This window comes from Budorcas taxicolor, chromosome 23, assembly GCF_023091745.1.
Source record: "Budorcas taxicolor isolate Tak-1 chromosome 23, Takin1.1, whole genome shotgun sequence".
In the NCBI taxonomy this organism is placed as follows: Eukaryota; Metazoa; Chordata; class Mammalia; order Artiodactyla; family Bovidae; genus Budorcas; species Budorcas taxicolor.
Window position 1 is genome coordinate 41,000,672 of NC_068932.1, and position 21,012 is coordinate 41,021,683.

Below are 21,012 nucleotides of genomic sequence, written 5' to 3' on the forward strand. Positions count from 1 at the left end.
AAATGAGCAGAAAATGGATGCTTCTGCCTCCTGCCCTGGAACAGAGTTCACAATGCATCCGATGTCACTAACTGCACCGTGCAGCACAGCTATGGAAGCAGTCAGAGAGAGACTGATTTTTAACCAATAACCAAAGACCTGTGTCCTGCGTTCTAAGAAAATAAAAACTGGTGTATATGTATCCTTCAAGGGGCTTAGGTCAAGGCAGGAGGCACTAATTTTCTAAAAAAAAACTCTTGTTAGATTTTGAGAAATAAAGCAGACTGCCCCAGTTTGGACAATATATAACTAGGGTAATCACATATTTTATTGTCCAAAATGGGGTGTTTTGCAGAGTAAAAAGGAACACGAGAAATAATTATTCTAGGAAAAATAATCGCGCCAAGACAGCAGACATGAATAAGACTGTCCTGGGTAAACAGACATTCGATGTTAACACAACATCCTTTTTTGTAAGTTTGTACTGTTTCCTTTTCTCAAGTTTTCTGTGAAACTACGTAATGTAACATTCAGCAGTAAAGTGATACTGAACACTGAACAGCATCCCAGTTCTGATCCCTTGAGAAGATGTTTTCTAAGTGACCAAACAGAATTCCAACCTTCTTCCCCACACTTGAGGTTTTTCCAGCAGAAACTGATGTTTTAAGTGGATCTGAAGAAAAAGTCTGTTTTAATTTCTCTAACAGAACAACAAAAAAGTACAACTGTGATTTAAATTACTTAAGGTTCACTCATACATTTTTACCTCCCAAAATATTAACAAGAGAAGTTAACTGTCTCTTGTTCATGAAGCAGACTTCTGAAACGATAAAACCCAATTAATGAGTCGATGTCATAACACAGTTTTAAAAGCTTTATCATTAACCATGAGATTTTCACAAACACATATGCCACAAAATATTTTAGAAAAGCTACACAGCCATCAAAATTAGAAAGTCTAATCTGTGGAGGGTTAGAGAGTTTCCCCCAGGTGATGAACTCGCACCGCGGTACATGTCGGCAGGGCAGCGCAGGAGCGCCCAGGGGCTCGGGGGGCAGGAGAGGCGAACAGGCTGATCAGTTTCGGAACAGCAGCATCCGCTCGGAGCACGCCTGCCCCACCAGCCTCGCGTACTGCAGCACAGCCGCCTCCTCTCTCGGGTCTCTCTGCTGCTTCTTGTAAACACCGTAAGGCATTATGGCTTTCTTGTAGAACACCTGCAGGCGGTCAGGTTCCTTGCTGCGACCTTCGTCCACTGCAAGAACAAAAACTACTGATTAAATACAGTCACCTACCAGACCACTTTTCACGTCCTAATTTAAGAATACTGAAGCATATATAAATCACGTATTAAGAAGTCCTCTCTGAGCGGCACGTTCAAACGAGGGTGTGCACTGTTCCGATCAACGTGCGTATGTTAATAAATAACGAATGCCTTGCTCTTGTTGTTGCTGTTGTTCAGTCACGGAGTCGTGGCCGACTCTTTGCGACCCCATGGACTGCAGCACGCCAGGCTTCCTCATCCTCCACCATCTCCTGGAGTTTGCTCAAACTCATGTTCATTGAGTCTGTGATGCCATCCAAACATTAGGGAGAGAGAAGGAATTGTATGTGATTTAAAAAGTGGCCTTCAATCTCTTATTAGTTTATTATACATAATGAAGTTTGCAGCTTTCCAGCACCTTTCCTGAATCTGATTTAAATTTATTTTGCTTCTCAAGTCAACATGTAACTTTGCAGTGCGGCCTTCTGCTGACTCAGCAGTTTGGGCTGATTTGAGCTGGTCAGGTTGGAGCCATGGGCACTCATCTTGTGGGCAAGCGGGCAGATGCTTACAGCTTTCACAGAGATGGCCACTATCAGTTCTCCTCTTCTTCCATAGAGAAGAACTCCTGGTTTTCAGCAGAGTGGACTGTGTCCCAGCCTCCCTTGCAGCTGGGTGTGGTTTTGTGACTAAGTTCTGGCCCATAAAACACAAGCAGACAGGTCTGGTAGGACAGCTGGTCCAGGCCTTTGCCTCTTGAATTTTTCAGCCCTTCCTTCATTCTGCCTCTTGGAGTAAGAATGGCACGGTAGGAGCTCTAACCTCTGTCTTGAGCTTAAGGTTAAGAGCTTTCCCTCAGTCTGGCAAAAACAAAAGCTAGGAGGAACCTGGGTACCTGAGAACTCTGAGGAATAAAACAGCCATTCCAGCCCTGGACTGCCTCTGTCTAGAAGTTTACATTAAAACAGAACTAAACTATCTTATTTAAGATAAATTATTTTGAATTTCTATTACTGGCAGTTGCTCTTAAGCCTAATACAGAAAACAATGTTACAGTTATCTTTAAAATATATGTTTTTTAAAAAAATAAAATCACTGACTCAGCAACACCAGTTCTCAGAATCATTCCATGGCTGACTAAATATCAGAACCATCTAAAGAGTTGTTTGTTTTTTTTTTAAATTGAATCCTATCCTCAGAGATCTTGATCTGAAAACTGACTGGAATGAACCTGCACATCAGTGTTTTCTTAAGCCTGAAAGGTAGACTGAGAACCACTCTCTTAGAAAACACACACACACCAGGGTTTATGTGTGTTTTGGTCAACTCAATATAAGGATATTTATAGCAATGCTCCATCACACTGAAAAACTGGAAGCAACACGGATGTCCACCAGTGGAGAACTGGGCAAACATGTCAGTGCACATCCACATGGCAAAATGCTATATGGCTACTAAAAAGACAGAAGAAGATAGCTAGCTATGTAAAAAAAAAAAAAAAAAAGTTCAATATAAACAACTCTTCTTTTTATGAAAAGCCTAGTATACGCATAGAAAAAAATTTGGACAAACATAGGTCAACCTGTTAACAGTCAAAGTGAAGTCGTTCAGTCATGTCTGACTCTGCAACCTCATGAACTGTAGCCCACAGAATTTTCTAGGCTAGAGTACTGGAGTGGGTTGCCGTTTCCTTCTCCAGGGGATCTTCCTGACCCAGGGATCAAACCCGGGTCTCCTGCATCACAGGCAGAGGCTTTTACCTCTGAGCCACCAGGGAAGCATAGAAAAAATCTGGACAAATATAGGTCAACCTGTAATAGTACTTACCTCTAACTACTCCCTCTGCCTAGAACCACCCCAGTTTCTACTATCACCCTCCCTGAGTCCTGGGCCCCTTTTCTCTTCAGCTGAGGGGTGGCAGTGGTTTCCTACTACTGCTATTCTCTGGATCAACTCTCTGTGCCTTGCTTGGCTCTCAGCAATACCACTGCCTGTTATCACCAATCTCCTGAATTAAATGTTCAGTTCAGTTCAGTTCAGTCGCTCAGTTGTGTCTGACTCTGTGACTCCATGAACCGCAGCACGCCAGGCCTCCCTGTCCATCACCAACTCCCAGAGTCCTCCCAAACCCATGTCCATCGAGTCAGTGATGCCATTCAACCATCTTAGCCTCTGTCGTCCCCTTCTCCTCCTGCCCTCAATCTTTCCCAACATCAGGGTCTTTTCAAATGAGTCAGCTCTTTGCATCAGGTGACCAAAGTACTGGAGTTTCAGCTTCAACATCAGTGGCTGTGGTATACCTGGCTGGACACACTACGGTCAAAGTATGTGCTTTTTCTTACAAATATCCAACTGAAGCAGAAAACCCACAAACTTTAAACCAACTAAATATTTAACATTTACTAGGTTGCCACATCCTTTAGCAGGGTAAATGATAAGCAAAGGAAAAGGTGGGAACCTGGTTCCTGCTGTCAATTTCAGAGAGTTTAAAGTACATGGACTGCAATACAGGAATCTCCATCACGCAGCAATAGATGCTACTTGCAAGGAAAGATCAGATTCAAACATGCTTAATGTGCTCAGTTGTGACTTTTTGTGGCCCCATGGACTGAAGCCTGCCAGGCTCCTTTGCCCAGGGAATTTTCTGGGCAAGAACACTGGAGTGGGTTGCCATTCCCTCCTCCTGGGGATCTTCCCAACCCCAGGGATCGAACCTAAGTCTCTTGACTCTCAGGCACTGGCAGGCAGACTCTTTACCACCAGTGCCACCGGGGAAGCCCCCAAGTATGCTTAGAACTAATACAGATGGAAAACTAGTAGAGATAAGCAAGAACAACAAAGGCAAGAAGAACACTGACAAAACTTCACAGAATCTTCTAAATCTAAAACCTTGAATTTTTAAAATGGAATTTTAAAGCATGTTTATATTTAACTATGTAGAATGATGTTTAACAGTTTAAACCCTTATCCTAAAATATCTTAAGACAGACATCTTTGAAGATTCAAATGAATGGAACACACTAACAAATAAGAACTTAAAAGTTTGACATGCCATTATCTTATTTTATATAAAATGAAATGCTATGCTCTAATTTTTATCCTTTTCCAGTCTGACATATAAACATGAAAACAGAAGATTAGGAAAAACCCACCATTATGTATAATTTACATCAACTATTTTAAAGTGCATACTCCTAGAGAACAGGAAATTTTGTGTTGTTTTATTTGTCAAAAATATATTTCATTTCTATTTACTAAGATTACAGGAAAAGCTTTAAAATTATATGTGTATAAAATTTGGGGGAAAACACTATGATATACAAGTTTTAACCACTGAATTCCAAACAGTTCTGTGATGCTGCTGAATCTATTTTTGACATATATCTAATTTAACTTCATTGCTGGTGTTCAGTCACTCAGTTGTATCTGACTCTTTGCAACCCCATGGACAACAAGCATGCCAGGCTTCTCTGTCCTTCACCATCTCCTGGAGCTTGCTCAAACTCATGTCCATTGAGTCAGTGATGCCATCCAACCATCTTGTCCTCGGTGGTCTCCTTCTCCTCTCGCCTTCAATCTTTCCCAGCATCAGGGTCTTTTCCAGTGAGTCAGCTCTTTGCATCAGTTGGCCAAAGTACTGGAGCTTCAGCTTCATGATGCCCATCCAATGAATATTCAGGGTTGATTTTTCTTTAGGATTGACTCATCTCCTTACAGTCCAAGGACCTCTCAAGAGGCTTCTCCAACACCAGAGTTCAAAAGCATCAATTCTTCAGTGCTCAGCCTTCTTACAGTCCAGCTCTCACACCCATACATGACTACTGGAAAACCCATAGCTTTGATGAGACACACCTTTATCAGCAAAGTAATATCTCTGCTTTGTAATATGCTGTCTAGGTTGGTCATAGCTTTTTTCCCAAGGAGCAAGCATCTTTTAATTTCATGGCTATAGTCACCATCTGCAGTGATTTTGGATCCTAAGAAAATGAAGTCTGTCACTGTTTCCATTGCTTCCCCATCTATATGAAATGAAGTGATGGGACTGGATACCATGATCTTAGTTTTCTGAATGCTGAGTTTTAAGCTAGCTTTTCACTCTCCTCTTTCACCTCCATCGGGACTTCTAAATTAATTTATAGCATTTTGGAGAGCCCTACAGCATAGAAATCAAATTCGATAGTTCTTTTTATTCCAAATACTTTCAAGGCCTTTGTTCTGGATTAAAGCAGTCAAATGCTCAAGATACTTAAAAAGTAGGTATCAACTAGATGTTGGCTTTTTAACAGCCTATATAATTACCACAAAAAGTGGTTATCATGAATTTTGAAATCCTAATTCCCTTCAATGTTAATATATCCAAGTTATTGGAGATGCAAATATATTTGACCTCAGTGTTCAAATACTTTGGAAGTTCATGGCATTGTGGTTACTGTTATTGTTGCTTAATATTCCAAATGCTATATTCCTGGTGATCTATCAATGATTCACCAGAAATAATGAGACTTAATTGAAACTTTTTATAAATTTATTGAAATACAAATTAGTTTTCTTAATTGTCCCAAATTCTTTAATTTTCTCATCACACTTTGTAAAAAAGGGCACTAAAACTTACACATAAAAAGTAGCACTAAAGTGTATCTTTCTCCATGTAAAAAACAACTTAGACTGCAACTCAAATCTAGAATGTAAACTTGGAATTCTATCTACCCAGCGGTGCCAAAATATCAACCTCAGACTGCCAGTAGTTTTGAAACAGAGATCAACAAGACACACAGTAAGAGAAACAAAGAAATGATACATTATGAACATTTTAAAGCCTGATACTTCAGTAACTTGAGCAAGCTCCAGGAGCTGGTGAAGGACAGGGAAGCCTGGTGTGCTGCAGTCGACAGGGTCGCAAAGAGTTGGACACGACTGAGTCACTGAACTGACTGATTTCAGTAACTTGAACTAATTTGACATTTTCTAGGAATTAGCCATCAATGAAATTACAGAATATTCAACATATGCATATTAATTTCTTATTTTGTATCTTTTTAATTCAAGAAAACAATGCTTTTTTAGGAACTCAAATAATACAGAAACAGAGACAGTGATGTCAGCTCTCATATACAATCCTTTCTCCTACCACTCTCCGCTTTACCTCAGTAAGTTATCAATGTGTAACAATTCCAAGAGCTGTATTTAAATACTTAAATATAGATGGCGGTGGGTGGAGGGGTGGGTGGAGGGGTGGGGGTGGTGGTGGGGGGAGGGCGGGTCACATTGTAGCCACATCTTGTATTAAGGCCAGGAAATCAGATCAAATACCCTCTTAATGGGTACTCTTTTATCTCCAGAAACCACCGATGATTATTATACAAAACAGTGCTTTCTGGATTTAATGGTCTGCAGTTTTATAATCATTAGTTACATCTGCAACAAAGGCAGAAAATACACTGTGATTCTCAGTATATTGTGTATAACTGTATTAAAATCTAAATTTAATACCTAAATAAGAAAAATTCTACCAGATACTTAAAACACTGAATATTAGTTGGTCTATTTACTAAAGTTAAAAAAAAAATGCATCCCAAGTCCTTAGGAAACCCTCTTGTGAATCGTATTTGTTGCCTGCCTGACAGATGTTATCAGCGTTTGTAGACAAAGGTCTATATAACTAAACCCACACAGTACAACAGGTCTCTTCTTAAGAGGACCTTGAAGATACAGAAAACAAAACTATCTTGAGATTAAAGGCCATTTGCCATGATCTAGTCGCTCAGTCGTGTCCGACTCTTTGCGACCCCGTGGACTGCAGCCCACCAGGCTCCTCTGTCCGTGGGATTTTCCAGGCAATAGTACTGGAGTGGATTGCCATTTCCTTCTCCAAGGGATCTTCCCAATCCAGGGATCGAACCCGGGTCTCCCGCATCGTAGACAGACGCTTTACTGTCTGAGCCACCAGAGAAGTCCAAGATAAACTGCCATCTTGTTTTGAGATGTCTTAAAAAATGTATGCCAACAAGAACTTCTTCCATCTTTTCTTTCTCTAATGCATCACTATTTAATTCCATAAAATAAAAACCAAAAGCAATTTTGCAAACCCTTTTCTGAAATGAGTGTTTGATCGCGAGTGATACAAACATGCTGTCAACTCTGTGATGTTTTAATCTTCAAGGAAAACTCTGGTGGGCAACAACTGCTTGAATTCCTCCCAACTTTTTATTCACAGGAGATGAATTGTGCATCTCAGGTGCTTTCAAAGGAAACGAATCTAGAGATCAAAGCTCTACTTTTACTTCTTATGGGAATATACCTCATTCATTATTCTTAAAGAGACTTTATAACTTCTAGGCTTTCCAGAAACTGATAAGACAGTCTATTTTCTGAACTTCAGTATTTATTGTTACAGCATTGCATGAACGTGACAACATAAACATAAAAACAAGTTACATACTTTATAGATTTTCATAAAGATAGCGGTCTAAATGGCAGACTAGGCAACATTAACAAAACTGAATACAGATGGGCAAAACTCTGACATGATGGAATTTGAAAATCTGAACAAATAAATACGTGACAGAATTCAATTGCGAAACCAAATTCAACTCTGTGAAGTTTGAAGTCAAATATGGTTTAGAACTTTTTAAAGTGACAAGAGGTTTAAATTGCTATGGTTGAGTATGTGGGGAATGGTTGAGTACGGTTGAGCGTGTGGGAAGAGAAATTTGAGGAAGCTTTTTAGTATGGGACAGCAAAGGGCCAGGCAAAGGAATGCACAGCAGTTAAGACAAATCAATTGAGCTCAGTCAGCAAAGTCTTCAAGCCCATTTGGTGGGAGGCTTAAAAATCGATTTGGGAATCCATCAGGGAGAATTACACATTTTCAAATTCTATAAGGAACATTGTTGCCAGTCATTTCACTCGTAATTTTTTATAAAAATGAAAACTAAGAAAACAAATCTAAACTTAGTTTATTTGTAAAAGATTATGTAATGACAGTTTCAAATATGGGAGACCTGGGTTCAATCCCTGGGTTGGGAAGATCCCCTGGAGAAGGGCATGACAACCCACTCCAGTATTCTTGCCTGGAGAGTTCCATGGACAGAGGAGCCTGGCGGGCTACAGTCTACGGAGTTGCAGAGTCGGACTCGACTGAGCAACGAACACTTTCACTTTATGGAGACAGTTCTCATATCAGACAATTCACTCATTCAGGGTGTATGGATTGATGGTTTTCCCTAGTGGCTCACACGGTAAAGAATTTGCCTGCAGTGTGGGATACCTGGGTTCGATTTGTGGGTCAGGAAGATCCCTTGGAGAAGGGAATGGCTGCCCACTCCAGTATTCTTGCCTGGAGAATCCCATGGGCAGAGGAGTCTGCAGGGCTATAGTTCACAGGGTCGCAGAGTTGGACATGACTGAGTGACTAGCACTTTCACGGAGACAACTTTCACACCATACAATTCACCCATTTAGAATGTATGCAATGGTTTTTAGTGTAGTCACAGAGAGGTGCAATCATCACAACAGTTAATTTTAGAGCATTTTTAGCACCCTACAAAGAAACCCCTTACCTATTAGTGGTCACTCCTCATTCCCCCCAATTTCCGTAGCCCTAAGCAATACCAATCTGCTTCCTTTCTCTATGGAATCAGACAATATGTGACCTTTTGTGACTGGTTTCTTTCATTTAGCATGGTGTTTTCAAGGTTTGCCCACATTACAGCAGTATTAGCACATCATTCCTTTTCATTGTGAAATAATACAGTATTGTGGGGATATACAGTGGTCCCCCTCGACTGTGGTTTTGCTTTCCTCGGTTTCAGTTACCCACGGTCAAACCATAGTGCAAAAATACTAAACGGAAAATTCCAGAAATAAATCATTCATAAATTTTCAGTTGGGCACTCTTTTAGGTTGTGTGTTGAGACCTTGCACCATCCACCCTACCCTTCCAGTCATCCATTTGTCAGGTGTATTCCACCAGCTAGTCACTTAGTAGCTATCTTGGTGATCAGTAACCAGTCAATCCTAAAGGAAGTCAACCCTGAACATTCATTAGAAGGACTGAGGCTGAAGCTGAAGCGCCAATGCTTTGGCCACCTGATGACTCACTGACTCACTGGAAAAGACCCTGATGCTGGGAAAGATTGAAGGCAGCAGGAGAAGAGGACAGCAGAGGATAAGATGGCTGGATGGCATCACCGACTCAATGGATGTGAGTCTGAGCAAACTCTGGGAGACAATGAAGGACAGGGAAGCCTGGCATGCTGCAGTCCATGGGGTCACAAAGAGCTGGACACGACTGAGCAACTGAACTGAACTCTTACTTAACAATGGCTCCAACATGCAAGAGTAGTGATAGTGGCAATTTGGAGATTCTCTTACCATGGCTAGTTTATAAATTAAACATCATAGGCATGTACACCTAGGAAAAAACATGTACGCAGGGCTCAGTATACCCATGGTTTCAGGCATCCACTGCAGGTTTAGAACACCCCCCTGAGGGTTAAGGGGGAATGACTATATCCATTTTTATTTATCTGTTCAGCAGTTGATGGACATATGGGGTTATGTACACTTTTAAACTAGCAATATTATAAGTACTGTTGTATGGACATTTGTATAATAATTTTTGTGTTTTCATTTCTCTTGAATATATACCTAGAAGTGAAATCGCTGGATCATGTAACAGTGCTCAGTCTTCTGAAGAACTGCCAGATGTTTTCCAAAGTGGCTGAACCATTTTTCATCCCTACCTGCAGGGTATGGAAGTTCTAATTTCTTTACATCCTCATCAACACTACTTTTTTTCAATTGCAGCCATTCTAGTGGGTATGAAGTGCCATCTTATTGTGATTTTCATTTGCACTGGGTCAAACAAAGCAAATGACATTTTCTTTTCATGTGTTTATTGGTCTTTCATATATTCTCTTTGTATTCAAATTATTCGCTTCTAAACTGGGTTTTTTATTTAGCTCTTAAGAGTTTATATTGTGGATACTAGATCTCTGTCAGATACTATGATTTGCAAATATATCTTCCCATTCTACGAACTGCCTTTTTACTTTGTTGATGATGTCTTTGGAAAGTTTTTAATTTTGATGAAATCTAGTTTTTCTTTGGTTGCTTGTGCTTTTGACGCCATATATAAGAACCATCACTGAATCCATGGTCATGAAAATTTACTCCTATTTTTGTTCCCTAAGAGTTTTATGATTTTAGCTCTTACATTTAGGTCCATTTTGAGTTAATTTTTGTATATAGTGTGAAATGGAGAAGGCAATGGCAACCCACTCCAGTACTCTTGCCTGGAAAACCCCATGGGCAGGGGAGCCTGGTAGGCTGCAGTCCGTGGGGTCGTGGAGTCGGACACGACTGAGCGACTTCACTTTCACTTTTCATTTTCATGCACTCGAGAAGGAAATGGCAACCCACTCGTGTTCTTGCCTGGAGAATCCCAAGGACAGTGGAGCCTGGTGGGCTGCCATCTATGGGGTCACACAGAGTCGGACATGACTGAAGAGACTTAGCAGCAGTAGCAGCAGCAGCAGTGTGAAACAGGGAATCAATCCCATTCTTTTGCATGTGGATATCCAGTTGACCCAGGACCATCTGTTAAAAGATTATTATTTTTTGCCCACTGAACTGTTTTGGTATCATTTTTAAAAATCAATTATCATAAATATGAGTTTCTTTTCAGACTCACAATTCTAGTCCATTAATATATATGTCTATCGATATGCTAGAACCACACAGTGTTTAATTTTATTCTTTGTCAAGATTGCTTTGGCTATTTTGAGTTCCTTTAAATTTGGGGTGACTTTTAGGATTACAATAAATTTCTGCAAAAAAGCCAGCTGTTACTTTAACAGGGACTGCATTTATTCTGTAGACCAATTTGAGGGGTATTTCCATCTTAATATTAACTCTTCTAATCTATGAACATGGAGTTCCCACCCCCCCCATTTAAGTAATTTTATCAAAATTTTGTATTTTTCAGAATATAAATTTTTTTTACTCCTGTTAAAAATCTGTTCCTAACAATTCTATTCTTTTTGATGTTGTCATAAATAAAATTGTCTACCTAATTTCATTTTGAGATTGCTCACTGCAAGTATACAGAAATGAAACTGAGTTTTTGTATGTTGATCTCTTATCCAGCAACTTTGGTGAACTCATTTATTGGTTCTGAGAGTTGTTTTTATTACATTCTTTAGGATTTTCTATACACAAGATCAAGTCATCTGCAAATAAAGATGGTTTTATGTTGTCTTCCTTTCCAAACTGGATGCCTTTTATTTCATTTTCTTGCCTAACTGTCTTGGGGAAAGTATCATTTTTTAAGGGGAAAAACCCTGCATAATCAAACTCATGATATTATCAGTACAGTTCAGTTGCTCAGTTGTGTCCGACTCTTTGCGACCCCATGAATCTCAGCACACCAGGCCTCCCTGTCCATCACCACCTCCCGGAGTTCACTCAGACTCATGTCCATCGAGTCAGTGATGCCATCCAGCCATCTCATCCTCTGTCGTCCCCTTCTCCTCCTGCCCCCAATCACTCCCAGCATCAGAGTCTTTCCCAATGAGTCAACTCTTCACGTGAGGTGGCCAAAGTACTGGAGTTTCAGCTTTAGCATCATTCCTTCCAAAGAAATCCCAGGGCTGATCTCCTTGCAGTCCAAGGGACTCTCAAGAGTCTTCTCCAACACCACAGTTCAAAAGCATCAACTCTTCAGCGCTCAGCTTTCTTCACAGTCCAACTCTCACATCCATACATGACTACCGGAAAAACCATAGCCTTGACTAGATGGACCTCAGTTGGCAAAGTCATGTCTCTGCTTTTCAATATGCTATCTAGGTTGGTCATAACTTTTCTTCCAAGGAGTAAGCGTCTTTTAATTTCATGGCTGCAGTCACCATCTGCAGTGATTTTGGAGCCCAAAAAAATAAAGTCTGACACTGTTTCCACATCTATTTCCCATGAAGTGATGGGACCGGATGCCATGATCTTCGTTTTCTGAATGTTAAGCTTTAAGCCAAGTCTTTCACCCTCCTCTTTCACTTTCATCAATTATAATGACTAGAAAAACCTCTTGACTCCCAGAAACAATATAAAACTTAATTCATCAAAATGATTCTAATGAGAATGAACTCCAGATTAGTTCTGATATTATAGCATCAAAGCCCTGTAGAAGGTCACCAGAGGAAAACAGGACAGTGCTGGATGCACAGTCAACAGTATATGAAAATCACACCAATTTTACCTCCTGCTCGTTGCCACGAGGACTTTAGTTATATACTGGTAACTGGTTACCTAAGTAAAATGCTAATAAAAACCTCTTCTGCTGCTGAATAAAGGTTGTATTCTTTCAAATTTCTATTTATGTATTTTGATCCTTAAATAGATTCTTTAATACTTCCTTTTCCACCAATGTTTACCCTTATAAAGGCTAGACTTAAGAACTGACAAAATAATAAATGTCAATCGAAACATGTAAAATGTGCCATTACAGAATTTCTCAAAGACAAAGGGGAAGTTGGTTTGTGCAGCTGCTGATGGGTATTGAGTCAGGGTCAAAGAGGCTGCGAGTTGAGGGCTGACAGGCCCAAGCCGTTTCTGGCTTGTGTGGTCAAGAGATTAGTTATATAAAAGGAATTATATAATATTATATAATAAACATATTGAGAAAAATGAGAGTTGGATTTCTCTGTCCAGAGCGGGGCTAGTACAGAAGAAGACTAGAACAAATTCTGCTGGGTTGGATTAGAATTGGAGCAATAGGTGAAAACTCGTGGCATTTATACACTGTACCAACATATAGACATGAAAGCGGATAGAAGTGTGTGTGTACGCATGTGTATTTCCTGGATCCGTCTGCTGAGAGGGCTTGGAAGCAACGAAACCCCAGTAGCAATGAGCATACATATTGCCCACATCTTATTTCCCTACTTGTACTCTCTAAAGGTAACTAGAATTCCTTGGAGAAGTGCCTGAATGCAGAGCTGGGTCAGAGAAAGTACAAGATGAGCCTGGAATACTTTGTGTCAGAAAGTAAATGCTCAAAAAATATTGGAGATATGTGAAAAGAATACAGGAGTCACCTTGAAAAAGGCGCCTGCTGGCCAAGTCTGAGACAATCTGAGCATTCAAAGTAAACAATGAGAGTAGTGGGTTATATAATGGTGGTGGTAGTTTAGTCGCTAAGTCGCATCTGACTCTTTGCGACCCCATGGACTGCCAGGCTCCTCTGTCCATGGGATTCTCCAGGCAAGAATACTGGAGCGGGTTGCCATTTCCTTCTCCAGGGGATCTTCCCAACCCAGGAATCAAACCCGGGTCTCCTGCATTGCAGGCATATTTTTTACCAACTGAGCTAAGAGAGTTATATAATACATTGACCAAAATGTTAGGATTCCTTGAGTCCACATTGATATAAACAAGCAAATAGGGAGAAGGGACAGCTCTTTCTTATAGCAGAATAGCAACTAAAAAAAGTAGAAGTGATGAGTGAAGGAGAAAAATCATATGGCAGCTATTTCAAATAAGAATCATCAATGAATGTAAAATTTGATAAAGTAAAATATTTACATTGTCCCAAAGCATCTCCCTATAAATAGTTAATTATTTACTAAAATATACAAAATAACTTATCAAGTTTACAGAGATGGCACTACATACTTTACAAAGTGATACAAATTCAAGCTGTCGGCTGCCAGGTGAACCAACAGTAGGTGAATCCACAGCAGGTGTCCCTCCTCAGATGACACAACAGAAACACAATATCACTCCTAGGGTATTCTTGCCAAAACCAGGGAACCTGAATCCAGTTATAAACATTTGATGAACACAAATTAAGGGACAGTCAGCAAAGTAACTGGGCTGAATTCTTCAAAAATGTCAAGGTAATACAAAAACAAGAGTACACACTAAGGAACTGTTCCAGAGAAAAGGAGACTAACAAGACATGACGATAAACACTGCACGTGATCTCAACCTGCACTCTGGGTCAGAAAGAAAAAGCAAAGCAGGTTTGTGAGTGTTTGTTTTGTGTTACAGAGGACATCATTGGAAAGACCGGTGACATCTGAATAGGGTCGGTAGATTGGATGGTAGGAACATATCAATGCTGTTTTCCCAGCTCCGATGGTTGTACTCTATGTACGGAAGTGTACGTGTTTTCAGGCAATACACACTGCAGTATTTAAGGATAATAGCTCAATAGACTATAACTTACCCTCAAATAATTCAGAAAAAAATACAGACTATAAGGAAGGAAATGATAAGAAAAATGTGGAAACACATTAACAACTGGGGAATCTGGGTGAAGCATATGCAGAAATTCTTCATATTGGTCTTACAATTTTTCCATAAATTTGCAATTATTTCAAATTAAAAAATTAACAAATACTAAGCTATATTATATTCTTCATCCTCCCATCATAATCCCTCATATCTGTGTCTTTTTGAAATCTAAGCACTAAATTTATACTTCTTTCATTGTTAAGTTTTGTTCTAATATATTCTCATCACTCCAGCTTACTGAGGCATTTTCATATTGTCTCTTTTCTGGCAAGTTAGAGATCCTTACCAGCCTCATAGTATTTGGAAATTTAGCTATCAAGAATAACAATCTTAAGTAGAGTTCGGAAACAGGGCAAAGCAAAAGTTAATACTATTTTTAATATGTCAATATATGAATAATAGCTAATAATTTTTTTTTTTTAGTTTTCAAATACACAGAATTAGTTCATTAAGGATCCATGCAGCTCACTTGCTCGGACAAATTAAGTTTTTTCTAAATCAATACCTTTAAATTCCACCATATTTGATAGCCCATGAAAGCTATTACCATGATGGCAATGACCTCACTGGTTACAAAGTCAAATTCTCAATTACTACCTATAATAAAGTTAGCTATAATATTAATTTCAAGTGAATCTGGCATTGGGCTGATTTCGATTCCTTGCCAGGGAATTACGTTAGAGACTTCTTAAAGCAGCTTCAAGCAGCAAAAACTTTTAAGAATTTCCTGGGGCATAAAATCAAATATGAAATTACAATATTCACCACGAGGGCAAACACAAATTCACTTCTCTTTGCCGAAGGTCTCAATCCAGAAATCCGCCCTCACCCTCCTTCTTGATCTCAGCTCCATCTCTGAGTTGTCCCTCAGCCTCCATGGAGGTCTGGTTCCAAGACCCTCAGTAGACACGCAACTGCAAGGGTGCACGTGTTCCTTATATAAGACATGGAAGCACCTGCACATAAGCCACGCAACCCTCCCGTATACTTCAGATCATCTCTAGATTATTTATAAATTCCACTGAGTATAGATGCTATATAAATAGCTGTCAGCAAGTAGCAAATTCAAGTGTTACTTTTTGGAACTTTCTGGAACTTTTCTACTGATTCCTTTATACTAACTTTCACAAAAGCTAAAGACTCTGCCATCTGGCAAAAACAAAACTCTCTGTGACTCCTGCCTTTTCTTACAGTTACTTTAGTCTACCTTTTTTCAAAGAACGTTTACACTACTGGCCATTTCCTCACCTCTCGCTCACTCCACGGGTTATTTCAACGTGTACCTTAAGTTTAGTCACCTTGCCTCTATTCACTAAGGTCAAAGGGTCTCCCCTGAACTTGAACATAAAAAACACAAGCAGTCTTCATCATCCTCAGAAAACTGTAAACTCAGAGGACCGCTTCCTCCTCCTTGAAACCCACTCTGCCTTCTGCTTTCCTGACACCACTGGCCCTGGTTATTCTCTTACCTCCAAGGCAATTCTTCGCTTGATTGCTAAATATGGGCAGTTACACAGTGCTCTGTTCTAGATTGCTCTTTCTTCTTGCTCTATATTTTCTTCCTAGGAAATTTCATCCATGTTCATGGATTCAACTACCCCTTCCAAGTCTGACCTCCAAATCCTCAGGTCCAGCCAAAACTTCCTGTGAGCCTTGGGAGACTTGATAATATTATGTGCGGTTGAGGGCAAATTCACATTGTTTGGTCAGAGCAATCCTACTTCTAGGAGTCTACTCTACATAAATATCAGTATGTGTGCAAAAAAGATGTATAAACTCTGTTGTAGTATTATTTGTTACTTAAATTTAAAAAATAAACAAATGTTCATCAGTGGGGGAGGGGAGTTATTATCAATAATACATATCACAGTATGCAGCCATTAAAAAAGAATGGGTAAATATACTTACACCATATAATCCAGCAGTTATACTTGGTATATGCCCAAAGGAGCTGAAAACTTATATTCACACAAAACTTGCACATAAATGTTTACAGTAGCTTTATTCATTAACTGCAAAGTGGAAGTGATAGTCGCTCAGCCTTGTCCGAATCTTTGTGACCCCATGGACTGTACAGTCCATGGAAATCTCCAGGCCAGAATCCTGGAGTGGGTAGCCTTTTCCTTCTCCAGGGGATCTTCCCCAACCGAGGGATCGAACCCAGGTCTCCCGCATTGCAGGCAGATCCTTTATCAGCTAAGCCACAGGGAAGCCCATTAACTGCAAAATGTGGAAGCAAATGTGTGCCAAGATTTCCTTCAACAGGTGAATGGATAAACAAACTGTGGTACATTCATACAATGGATTATCATTCAGTGAGGAAAAGAAATGCATTATCAAGTTATGAAAACGCATGAAGGACACTTATATGCATATTACTAAGTCAAAGAAGCCAAACTACATACCGTATATGATTCCATTACTACATGATATTCTGGAAAAGGCAAAACTATGGAGATAGTAAAGTGATCACTGACTCTCAAGGGACTGGGAGGGGAGGGAGAGACAAATAAGGAAGCACAGGGGCTCTTCAGGGCAATGAAACTGCTCTGCACAGTAACACAATGATAGATACATGTCATTATGCATTCTTCAGAATCCAGAAAATGTACACCACCAAGACTGAACCCCAATGTAAACTCTGCACTTCAGTTAATAATAATGTTATAATTGATAAGCCAATATTGATCCAATGTATCGTACAACGCAAGATGTTAATAACAGGGGAAACGGGGAGTGGGGGACTGGAGAGCATACAGAGTCTGTGTACTTCACACTCAGTTTTTCTGCAGACCTAAAACAGACTTTTTAAAAGTCTATTAATTAAAAAACATTTTTTAAAATGTTATGATTTAACGACAGGGGACATTTCAGACTCTCAACAGAACACATTAAATACAGTAAGCTAAATTCTAGCACAGTGGTTCTCAACCTTATCTCCATGTTAGAATCACACAGGAAGCTTTAAGAAAAGCTGATGCCCAAAGATCATCAGTACCCGGAAGCGAGGCCTACAGATAATGGTGCAGAATGACCCCTCCCCAAGTAGTCAGATATACATGACCCCTAAAAAATATCACTGCATGGATATAAGGGTATAGTGACAATTTCTTGCTACTTGGTTTTAAAAATATTGTTGAGCACAGAGAATTACTTGAAAAAAAAAAAAAGAATTCACAAGGATGTAGCAGTGAAAATCCTACATGGCCACATTCATAAGGCCATTTTTCATCTCTGCTTCCACTAAAATTTCAGAATGGAGAGACTAACACTCAGGTGTGCCTTAACAAAAGCGCAAATAAGCACAGAGAAAACAACCTCAGTGGTCATTTTATATCACAGTATAATAATGTTTTGATTCACTATTTTTACATTAGAAGATAGCAGGTTTCTATTTAACTTCATTTGTTCATATGATAAAATGAATCTGGGGAGACCAAAAACCAGTATATTAATGATAGATGAGAGAAAGAGAGAAAATGAGGGTCCCTTAGAAGCCCATCTAACATTTAAGACCATCAAAAGCTCAACAGTAAAGACCGTCACAGTGGAACCACCTATACCCTAACTGTGCATTGCTCCTGTCACAGACCTACTCTTTTAAAGCTTGATTGTAAACCCTTTTTTGAAGTTTTAAACTTAAAACTGGCAGCTCTAATCTTTCTGTAAGTTAATATAGGAAGTAATAGTACAGTGATATAAAAGTCCATTATAACATTTGGATCAGATTTTATTAGGTTCAATTTTGACCCCAGGTAATACATGAACAGATTTTTCTCAATTATCTATTTGCTGCAGATGAGCTACCTATAAAGTTTAATATTTTTCAAGATACAGTCAGAAATGCACAGCTAAAACAAGAGTGATAGTTTAAAAATTCCTAACTAGTAAAAAATAGTCCTTTGGACTTTTCAAAAATTAAATAGAAGACAAGAGCTTCCACTCGCAGGAAGGTGAAACAAATATACTTTTCCCTAGTTGTCCCACTAAGTACTACAGAAAGCCCTGGACATCATACATAACATAAACACAGAAGACACTGAAAGTGAGAGAAGGTGACAGGCAAGCAGGGACTCTGACACAAGGAAGGACATGGTTGTGAACTTCCTGAGTGTTCTTTCTTTGCCCTTTTATTCCAGATGGCACACTGGAAAAGCTGGTAAACTTGAAACAGCAACATACAGACAAAAAGGAAAAACAAAACACAAAGTAAGAAGGAAAGCTTTCTCCATCTAACCAGACGACCAGGAAAGAGACAAGCCCAGCAAGAAAGGAAACTTTTAGACAACAACCTCAAAAATCACAAACTGTGACAACTTATTGCATAATTATTTCTATAATTAGTGAAGAAACTGAACCTGCAATTAGTTTCTGAAAAAGAAATATCTAGACCCAGATGGTTTCACTGGAGAACTCTACCAAACAAAAAAGAATTAATATTAATTTTATCAACCTCTTTCAGAAAGCAAAAGAGAGTGGATCCCAATCAAAGACAGTACAAAAAAGAAAGCTACAAATTAGTATCCTATATGAATACAGATGCAAAAATCCTCTCCAAAACATCAGTAAACAGAATTTGGCAGTTTGGTTTATTCCAGGGATGCCAGGCTGTTGCAGCCTGGATTCAAAAACCAATCAATACAATCCACTACAGAGAAGAAAAATCACATGACGACATCAACTGATGATGTAACAGAAAATCCAGAAAGTCCCATACAAGTATGGCCAATCAATTTTTAACTAAAAAAAAAAAAAAGGCAATTAAATGGAAGAAGAACTTTCCAACAGTGTTGGAATATCTGAATATCCATAAACAAATAATTAAATCTTGACCTATACCTCACACCTTATACAAAAATTATTTGAAATTCTAGTCTCTGGTGTATGCTCAGTCACATTCGACTCTGTGTGACCCCACCGACTGTAGCCCACCAGGCTTCTCTGTCCATGGGATTTCCCAGGCAAGAATACTGGAGTGGGTTGCCATTTCCACCTCCAGGGGACCTTCCTGATATTCAAGGATCGAACCCTCGTCTCCTGCATTGGCAGGCAGTTTCTTTACCACCAAGCCAACTGGGAATCCTGAACTCAAATGGATCGTAGATTTAAATGCTATATGTAAACATATAAAAGTTTTAGAAGATATTTGAGACCTAGGACTTAGTGAAGAGTTCTCAGACATAACACCAAAAGCATGACACACAAAAGAAAAAACTGGACTGCATCAGAATTAAGACTTTTGCTCTGCGAAACCTTTTAAAGGGATGAAAAGACAAGTTGGTAAGGACTTGTATCTAGAGCACATAAAGAACTCTTGTAACTCAACAATATAAAAGCAAACAATCCATTTAGAAGATGCACAAAAGACAGAAGGATACATTTCACCTAAGAGGATGTTTGGATGGTAAATAAGTACATGAAAAAGCATTCAAGGTCAACACTCATAAGGAAACACAAAGACCACGGTGAGATACCATGACCCAACTATTAGACCAGCTAAATTTAAAAACATTCGGAAAACGAAGATCATGGCATCTGGTCCCATCACTTCATGGGAAATAGACAGGGAAACAGTGGAAACAGAGTCAGACTTTATTTTGGGGGGCTCTAAAATCACCGCAGATGGTGACTGCAGCCATGAAATTAAAAGACGCTTACTCCTTGGAAGAAAAGTTATGACCAACCTTGATAGCATATTCAAAAGCAGGGACATTACTTTGCCGACTAAGGTCCGTCTAGTCAAGGCTATGGTTTTTCCTGTGGTCATGTATGGATGTGAGAGTTGGACTGTGAAGAAAGCTGAGCGCTGAAGAGTTGATGCTTTTGAACTGTGGTGTTGGAGAAGACTCTTAAGAGTCCCTTGGACTGCAAGGAGATCCAACCAGTCCATTCTGAAGGAGATCAACCCTGGGATTTCTTTGGAGGGAATGATGCTGAAGCTGAAACTCCAGTACTTTGGCCACCTCATGCGAAGAGTTGACTCATTGGAAAAGACTCTGATGCTGGGAGGGATTGGGGGCAGGAGGAGAAGGGGACAACTGAGGATGGGATGGCTGGATGGCATCACGGACTCGATGGACATGAGTCTGAGTGAACTCCGGGAGATGGTGATGGACAGGGAGGCCTGGCGTGCTGCGATTCATGGGGTAGCAAAGAGTCGGACACGACTGAGCGACTGAACTGAACTGAACTGAAATTTAAAAACAGTAACAAAACCAAATGCTGGCAAGGATGTGAACAACCTATATCTCTGATATTTTGTTAGTGGTAATATAAAATGGTACAGCCACTTTAGAAATGTCTGTCATTTAGTTTGGCAATAACTAAATGGAAAATAGTTTGGCAGCTTCTTAAAAAACATACAACTTACCATACAACACTGCAATTGTACTCCCAGGCATTTTGCCCAGAGAAACAAAAACTAAAGTCTAAGTCAAAAACCTGAATAACAAATGTTTATAGCAATTTTGGGGGT

At 39.6% G+C, this 21,012-nt stretch overlaps 1 protein-coding gene across 2 annotated transcripts in view; it reads right to left on the minus strand.

Moving 5' to 3' along the window:
* Positions 1-835: 835 nt before the first annotated feature.
* Positions 836-21,012, minus strand: part of ATE1 (arginyltransferase 1) — a 158,575-nt gene continuing 138,398 nt past the window's right edge. For both annotated transcript variants that reach the window (XM_052661043.1, XM_052661044.1), the window contains exon 12: positions 836-1,235. In XM_052661043.1, the coding sequence (XP_052517003.1) occupies positions 1,057-1,235 (179 nt within the window). In that variant the 3' untranslated portion in view covers positions 836-1,056. The remainder of the gene's footprint in view (positions 1,236-21,012) is intronic.